Below are 9,316 nucleotides of genomic sequence, written 5' to 3' on the forward strand. Positions count from 1 at the left end.
ATGCACTGTTCACAATATCTTCCTAATAATGAAATTCACATTCAGCTGTTAAGTCTTATCTTAGTATTTTTTTCTTGACTATGTAGGGTTTTTACAGGTTAGTCTGATGGGTATATGTCTTTGATTCTGGAGTAAAAAGAAATGGAAAAAAAAAAAGAGATTCCTGTTCATATTTTTTGTGGCAATCAGTCTTTCCTAGCCTTAGTAAATTTGGAAGAAGTTGAAAATCTAGATCAAACTAACTAGATGTCTTGCCTATTTTAAAGCAATACTTAATTGTCTTTAAACTCAAGTAAGGACAGCATGGAGGAACCTTTAAATACAGGTTCAGTCTTTATCTCTTTAAACTTCTTACTTTTGACTTCTGACTCTTTGATTTGGCATGTATTAAAATAATCACATTTAATAAGTTTTAAAATAGAATTCTAAAATGTGTGTTTAATTAACTTTTACTTTGCAGATGATACATTAATTTGTGGGAAAGTACTAGTTTTGGGATTGGGAATTTTGCCCTACAATTCCTCTATGAGATCTTCCAAGATTTTTTTATTTAATTATTTTTTTCCCTAGTTTTAAGTGTGCTCATTTTAATGAGTCTGTAATTCTCCCCCATTTTCTTGTATTTACTGATTTATTTCTGCATGAGATTGACTTCTTTGGTTAATAGATAGTTTAATATTTTATAAACATTGCAACTTACCTGAAATCATAGTCAATGTAACAGGTCTGACTCTGCAAATATTTGACAACTTCACCCATCTTATTCATACTGAATTGTCTGTACTACAAATTTAGAAAAATAGAATTAAAACTGGGACTGCTCCTTTTTAGAAATATATTTCATCTTAGTAGAAAATGAGGTTTTCAAGTTTTTTACAATACATTTATAATGTTTGGAGATAATTTTACTTTTAAAATCATGTGTTAACTCCAATTTTGTTTCCAGGCTATAATCTAGCAATTAATGACTTTGAGGTTTTGCTACTATATAACTCCACTCAGGAGCGAAAGTTCTTATATTGCACTTAACTTTTTTTATTTATTTTGTGTGTGTGTGTTTTGAATAATACAAGTTATGATTGAAATATAATCTCTTAGAAATTCATATTGTTAATGAAATGCACTTAAAGTGATTCATAATAGGTTAGAAGCCACCTGGAGGAAAATATATTTAAGGCTACATACTGAACTTAATTGGAAAGTAATTGGGTTTTGTTTGTCAGTCTTTTGGGATTGACAAAAGTTTTTCCCTTTCGGCAAAACAGAAATACTTCACATTCCATATATTTTCTGATTAGATTATAGGTTTATTAATATGTGACAAATGTTATATAAATGCATATATTATAAATATAGCAGTAGTAATAGATTTAAAATATAGACAAAATGCAGCATTTGAAAGATATAATTACGGTTATTTCTAAGCCCAGACAGGCTTATGTCAGATCATTAATGAAATACATTTAGAACATTCAGATAAAAGTTAATGTTTGCAATTACACTTTTTCTTCAGCTTTATTACAAAATGACAGATTGTCATTTTGGAAGCACTTGTAAATGTTAAGATATTTAAAATAATGATATGGTAACTGATACAAAGACGATTAACTATACTTTTGTCATTTTGTCTGAAAGACAGAATCACCCTCACACTGAGCTAAAAATTTTATGTCTTGGAAGCATTTGCATCTAACTTCTGTATATATTTCTACAGCTTATGTTTAAAAAACATGGAAAAGTTATGGGCATGTTTTCAATAAAAAGCAGATATGAAAATGGTATTTGAATGGTCTAGAGTAAATTTTGTAGTAATGCTGAATTTCTTAGTGTGATTAAAACATAGCTATAAACTCAATGTGTTTGTTATCATCTGTATAGAACAGTTTTTGGTAAATAAATGGTGAAGACTGAAACATATCATGCCTATTGCACACTACAACACTGCTCTAACAGAAAATAATGCTGCAAAGGAATAAACTGCATGTAGACCATGTGTATCTTTTATTGTTGCTTAATAATTTGTGTTTTGGTTGTACTAGTTACTGCTTTGCTGCCACTAGTTGAAAATTATTACACATTTGAGTGAATCTAGCTCATGACATTAAGGTTGTAATAAGTCTTGAAGACTGGCCTATTTAGTCCAGTACAGAGCTAATTTTCTTTGTAGTAGGTAGGAGAGTGCTGTGGTTTGGATTTAGCGTGGGATTCAGTACAAGAAGAGTGTGGATGGTAACACTGATCTTTTTAGTTGCTGCTCAGATGCCCAGGGCTTTGCTAGTGTGCAGGTGTGTAAGAAGCTGGGAGGGGGCATAGCCAGAGGAACAGGCCCAAACTGCCCAGTGGGTTGTTGCATATCATGCAGCATTGTGCTCAGAATATAGCTGAGCATTGGCTGGCGGCTTTTTCTCTCTTCTGGGATTTCTCTCCTCTGGGATCACTGTCCAGGGATGGGCTGGGCATTGGTCAGCAGGTGGTGAGCAGTTGCACTGTGCATCACTCGTTTGTATGTTCTATTTTTGTTTGTTCATTTGTTTGTTTTTATTTTATTTCAGTTATTAAATTGTCTTTATATCAATCCACAAGTCTCTTTACCTTCACCTTTCCAGTTCTCTTCCCCACTCCCCAGGGAGGCAGGGGAGACTTAACTGAGCGGCTGCGTGGCATTTAGCAGCCTGCTGGGTTAAAACCACGACAAAGACACAACATCCTCAGTTCGCATTTTCACTGGACAGTCAAATTAAATGCAGAGTTTTGGTAAGATCTCTGATCCTAGCAAGATTGAATATTCACACTGTGCTATTTTGGTATAAATAGTTAGGAAAACAGAAATTTAATTCAAATAAAAATGAAAATTATGAATAATTCAAGTTATATCTAAGGGAAAATTGCAGGAAACTTGAAACCAAGTTCTGGGGAAAAATAAGGAAAATATTATCGTATTGAAAAGAAAACCCAGTGGAATTTAAATGCATCCTGAATCTATAGTATTTTTAATCTATTTTGTCGTTCTCCTATTATGTTAAATCTAGAAGTATTAAATTTTTACTTTTTTTTTTTCATTTTTACTTTTTTCTCTATTATTGACAGGTTGATGTGTTTCCTGATTGTGAACTACTTATAGAGTCAAATGATGCTATATAAAAAGTCCTTTCTTTCATGTATCAAAAATTACGTACCACAATTACACAAAAAGAGTATTTTTCCAAGAATCTCTTTTTTTACTTACATGCAATAGCTTTTTTCTTTCATGTATCTGAGAGCAAGAAATATCCTATTCAGTTAAACATCAGGCAAAGAAAAGCAGTATAATATTCCAGGTTTACTATTTAATTAACTAGTGATTGTTAGTCCAAGGAATTTGTTTTCTGTAATTTATTTGAATTACATTGATTATTATTTCTTTGCAATATTAACAGTTTATCTCCAAAACATAGATGCCTTTATCAAGTGTTGGTGTGTGGTACTGAATGAAAAATATTGTAAGAAGTGGACGCTTATCTGAGGTCACAAGTGCAATGAGTTCTGCTATTTCCTGGTAATTCTGAAGATCTTAAAGCACTATGGAATAGCTACCATTTAAAGAATCTCTGAAGAAGGAAGTAATTGTTTAGTATACCTGAAGAGCAGTTTCAAAACTGTCATAAGTTAATGATGTATGGCTAATATATTTTTAATAAAGTAATAATGTGGGTTTTTTTTCTGTTTTGTATGTGATACAGCTTCAATGGCTTTTAGACAACTATGAAACTGCAGAAGGAGTGAGTCTCCCCAGAAGTACCCTTTACAACCATTACTTACGTCATTGTCAGGAGCACAAGCTAGATCCAGTCAATGCTGCCTCCTTTGGAAAACTCATACGGTCAATCTTCATGGGATTACGGACCAGAAGACTTGGAACTAGGTTTGTGTTAATGAAATCCTGAACTATATTAGAAAATGCAAGTAAAAATTATGAGGAAGAAACTTGTCTCCTAGTAAAAATTAAATAAAATCTGTACCTAAGTATTACAGTGGGTTTCTGTCAGTTCTGTCAGTTTTATACTCTTCTAGATGTTGCTATACTGTTACTTACCCTGGTTTTGACTGTTATGTGTTTACATTTTTATAAATACACTGCAGATTTCTATCAGTACAAATAAAATGTAGCTTGCTGTTTGGAAATCACTAAGAATTGTGTTTCTTCATAACTAGATAAGTTGTATTTATTTGTATTTTATCTTTCTTGCTCAAATGGATTACAGATTATAATGCTGGATAATACTTGTTTAAGACAGTGAATTAAGTTCCTAAAGGTGGTAAAATGACACCCATGTAAAGCAAGTAACGAAAGGAGAGTTCAGCTCAATTTGTGGGTGTTATTTTCCAGACAATGAAAATTGTAAACTAAATGTAATTTAGATGCATGAAACTAGTGTTACTGTTCTTTTAATTTTTGTCCTTTCATAAAGGGGAAACTCCAAATATCATTACTATGGGATTCGTGTCAAGCCAGACTCTCCTCTTAATCGCTTACAAGAGGACATGCAATATATGGCTATGAGACAGCAGCCCATGCAGCAGAAACAGAGGTAAAGTGTGAAATGAACATCAGTATTTATTAATCTTTCTAGTGCATAAATCCTTACTTTTCCTTACATGGAAAAGTTGAAATTCTAATACAGCTTTTGTTCACTTTCCCTGCTGTGGAAAATAACACTGGAGTTAGGTATCAGTCAACACAAAAGCACTTATACCTAGAAATTGTCTTAAGTTTGCAAAAAGTAACATCAATAAAGTAAGATATGATATAAACAGATGCAGGGCACTGGATAATTATGCTGAATAGGTAGATGTTATGAAAAATACTGTCCTGTAGTAGAAAAGTTCCTTATGCATTATCTTCAGTTGAGGATAGAAATAAGGCAGAGGAGAACAGGAGAGAAGTGGAAGCCTGTATCAGCTATCTGCAAAACTGACAGTACAAAAGACCAGCATGGGATTATATATCTTAATAATAGCAATGCCTTTGTTATTAAATCCTTGGCAGCAGCTATTTAAAGATACCTTCCTAGATGAGGATTTTTCTCTTTGCTCAGGAACTTTCATTTTTTACCTTCTTGTCTTTTAAGACAAAAGACAGACTGATCTTTTTAAACTCTTGGAATCTTGCAATGTCCAGTTGGGTACTCTAGAAATAGAAGCGTTTTTCACATAGTCTTACAGGTGCACTATTCATACAGTGTAATTCTGAGGAACTTTTTTCATCATGTATTTCAGGATGCATAGATATCAGTGAAACATCTTCTGTCTTTCCAAAATCCCAGCATGCCAAATAAATAGAAAGCAGAGATCAAGGAGCTAGCCAGAATTTGACAGTTGCACTATGAAAAATTTGTATTGCCTCTGCTCTGTATACTGTCAAGCATGTGAGCAATACTGATTATTTCAGAATTAAGATATTTATGCTATAAAAAATAGGAAATTTTCATTGAAAAATGGAAACTGATGAACCACTATTACTTTAACTTATTTATTCATAATTATCTAAACCAGAAAACTAAAAAAAAATTCTAATAGAAATAGGAATTTTTAAAGTCAAGTGTGATGATTCCAGAAGATTTTTGTCTCATTGGAATACGCTGATTGCAAGTAATTTTAGAAGAATACTTTATATTACATTATTGCACAATCTATCCTGTTTACTTCATTACAGCCACTCTAGCATGCAACAATCATGAGCTTTTGGTCCATTCTTATCTCCTTTTTAGCCTTAGTTTTTAATTTTACAGTAGCCTTTGCTCATAAAATGTCAAGGATAATTACACATTCTTGAAATAAAAATGTCTCTGTATTTTGCTTGATTCATACTAATGGAAACAGATATGGTTGTGTTTTGGAACCCAAAGAAGCTAGAGTTTTTGAAGGAAAAAAAATGCTAAATATAAAATCTGCTTGACGTGAAACTTGCAGTGCACAACTTAAAAAGTGAACTTGTATTTTTTAAGTAAAATTTCTTCCACATTGCCAGAACCTGCTTAGTATCTAATTTCAATGTTAGATATATGTATGTAGGTTTGTATTTTTGTCATAGTTATCTTAGTGTATTGGAGAATTCTAAAAGGGTTTATTAAGAGAGAGCTAAAAAACTGAATATTGTAATTTGCATGATAAGCATAACAAGGCTTTTTTTCCAGCTTTGTTAATATTTCTAATGTTCTTTTTGTCCTTTAAATCAGTGGTAAGTTGCAGGCAATAATCTTTTTCTGTGTAGTTACATCAATTCTGCCACCTCTATGAGACACATCTGATTGGATAAACATGTCTGGTTCTGTTTGGAAAAAAGTGTAGACTGAATGTATGGTACAGATAATTTTTCTTCATTCCTTTTCTTGATTTGAGGGTTATGCATCTTTTCTGTTTTCGTAACTGGAATATCCTGAAGTGCTCTTTTATGTTCATATTCAGGATTCTGAGTTTGAACTCAGGGGTTTGAGATTTCTTAGACATAAATTTCAGATGAAAGGTAATTCTGTTAGTTGCTAAGTCTTGGTTGTGATAGGTTTTTTGTTTCAGTAAGAAGGAAAAACAGTGAAAATACAGATCACAGATGCTAGCAGTCCTATCTTCCAGCTGAGGCAGTGTTTTGGCAACAACCACAACATGTTAAGAGACTTAAAGCACCTTTAAACTGAAGAAATGTACAGTTAACAACTGGTCTTGACTGGAAGATATTAGCTGACACCCTGCCTTTCAGCGGACTGCTGCATGGCTCAGACTTGCAAAGGAAGCCCTGGCTTACCTCTGTCATTCTGCTTCTAGAAGGAAACAGGGTATTTAAATTGTTATGTTCTGAGCCAAAAACAGTGGATGGAAATCAGACAAAGATTGTTAGGAAAAAATAAAGTAATATCCAAAGCAAATATTACACCATATGTCTTTTGCCATATGCACAGTTTTAACTCTGGTGCTAAACACTTTCCACTTTAAGGTATGATCTTATTATGAAATCTCTTTCACATAAGTATCTGTTGTCAGGCCATTTGAAGCAAATATATAAAAAATACCATTGATAAAGATAAGTTCCATTTTTAGCCTGGTTTTATTTAGCTCTTCATGAGTAGAAGCTTATGGCTGAGAACCTGAATTACCTTTATGGCTTCATCTAGGGAAATTGATACAGGTAAGTTTGTCTTTTCTTAGTGTGCTCATAACAGTATATGTTTTAAATTCTGTTTCCAAAAGTAAACCTCCAGCTTTCCAAGTTAATTTCAAATATCTCTGTCAGTTCTTACACACAATGATTATACCTTTTTGCCTGGCATATTTTATAAAAAACAGTGAGTTAAGTATGTGCATAATCGTGGAGTCTCCTTCACTGGAGACATTCAAAACCCACCTGAATGCGTTCCTATGTGATGTACTCTAGGTGACCCTGCTCTGGCAGGGGGGGTTGGACTAGATGATCTTTCAAGGTCCCTTCCAACCCCTAGGCTTCTATGATTCTATGATAATCCTAGCACCAAAATACGAGGTTGGTTTTATGCTTTAATTACAAGTTGCTTTTTTATAACTGAAAAACTCCTAGAGGAGTTTTATTCACAGAATCACAGAATCTTAGGGGTTGGAAAGATCATCAAGTCCAACCCCCCTGCCAGAGCAGGATCAACCGGAGCACATCACACAGGAACGTGTCCAGGCGGGTTTTGAATGTTTCCAATGAAGGAGATTCCACAACCTCTCTGGGCAGCCTGTTCCAAGGCTCTGTCACTCTCACAGTAAATAAGTTTTTTCTGATGTTTACATGGAACCTCCTGTGCTCCAGTTTGCACCCATTGCCCCTTGTCCTATCACTGGACATCACTAAAAAAAGCCTGGCTCCCTCCTCCTGACACTCGCCCTTAACATATTAGTAAACATTGATGAGGTTGCCCCTCAGTCTTCTCCAAGCTAAAGAGACCCAGCTCCCTCAGCCTTTCCTCATCAGGGAGATGTTCTATTCCCTTCATCATCTTTGTGGCTCTGTGCTGGACTCTTTCAAGCAGTTCCCTGTCCTTCTTGAACTGAGGGGCCCAGAATTGGACACAATATTCCAGATGTGGCATCACCAAGGCAGAATAGAGAGGGAGGAGAACCTCTCTTGACCTACTAACCACAGCCTTTCTAATACACCCCATATTTGTATGTATTCTAAACATTCAGGAGCTGAAGTGTCAATAAAATATTCTGCAGAAAGTAATGGAACTGTCTTAAAGTATAGGTTCAGATTTACAGATATTTCTAGAAGTTGAGCTTCTGCCTAGTATTTGTAATAGTGTCACGGTTTAACTCGGGATTGGCAATTAAACCAATGACAACAATGTTCTCTATCCCCTCTCCCTCTCACCCAGACAGGGAAAGGAGAGAGAGATTAAGAAGAGAGGATTCTGGATTTAATACTAAACCAGACAAGTTTAATTAAACACTACTGATGAAATAAAATACGTAAAAATATATACAAATATGTGCAGGAATGTGCAAAACCCCTATCACCTCCCCCTATCCCCAGCATCTCCCAGGGCACTTCCCTGAGTTACAGAGAGTCCCAAGAAGGCCCCAGACCACCTCCAGAGATAGCAGCAGAGCAGACAGGAGCTGAGGGTAGAGATAGGAGGGTCAAGAATTCACAGGCGTAGAGATCAAGGGAGATGGATAGATGGAGTCCTCCCTGGACGCCGGCCATGGAGAAAAAGGTGTTTGACTTTTGTGATCCCTGAACTTATACTGAGAGGGATGTATATATGGGATGGAATCACTTGTTTGGCCAATTTTGCCATCTGTCTAGTCTGCTTCTCCCTTCAGAAGGGTTGTAGATATGACTCTTCTGCTCCTTTGATGTCCGAAGCAGCAGAGAAAAGTGTCCCTGGTCTCTCAGCGAGTTTCAGCAAGTGTACTCCTTAAAAGAGAGTTCACTGAAGAAAAGAAAAAGTCAGTAAAAAGAAAAATAGATTGATCCAGGACAAATTATAATGAGGAAGAAGTAAATAATTCTTCCCTGATTGACTGCCTGGACTGCAGGTAGATTTAACAAGTAATGGCAAGCTGATCTGGAGGAGTTCAGTGCTACCGTGATACCAGAGATGAAATTTTATTCTTTATTAGAATTGATTAGAACTTCACTAATAAGATTTTACTTTGGACAATTACTGAAAATGAAACTTGATATAAATACCCTAGAGATGGGATAGGTGTTTGCTTTTTTCCCAAGCACTGAAATTCCTGAGATTATTAAATTATTTGTTAACCAGCCTGGAATTCTTTCTATTGAAATGTATGCTTTCTCTCTGTCTATTCTTATTAT

At 34.8% G+C, this 9,316-nt stretch overlaps 1 protein-coding gene across 2 annotated transcripts in view; it reads left to right on the forward strand.

Moving 5' to 3' along the window:
- Positions 1-9,316, forward strand: part of RFX3 (regulatory factor X, 3 (influences HLA class II expression)) — a 59,234-nt gene that overhangs the window by 34,050 nt on the left and 15,868 nt on the right. For both annotated transcript variants that reach the window (XM_009996991.1, XM_009996992.1), the window contains 2 exons: positions 3,720-3,901; positions 4,449-4,568. In XM_009996991.1, coding sequence (XP_009995293.1) covers positions 3,720-3,901; positions 4,449-4,568 — 302 coding nt within the window. The remainder of the gene's footprint in view (positions 1-3,719; positions 3,902-4,448; positions 4,569-9,316) is intronic.

The sequence above is a fragment of the Chaetura pelagica genome, unplaced genomic scaffold, assembly GCF_000747805.2.
Source record: "Chaetura pelagica isolate M959 unplaced genomic scaffold, ChaPel_1.0 scaffold614, whole genome shotgun sequence".
NCBI lineage: Eukaryota > Metazoa > Chordata > Aves > Apodiformes > Apodidae > Chaetura > Chaetura pelagica.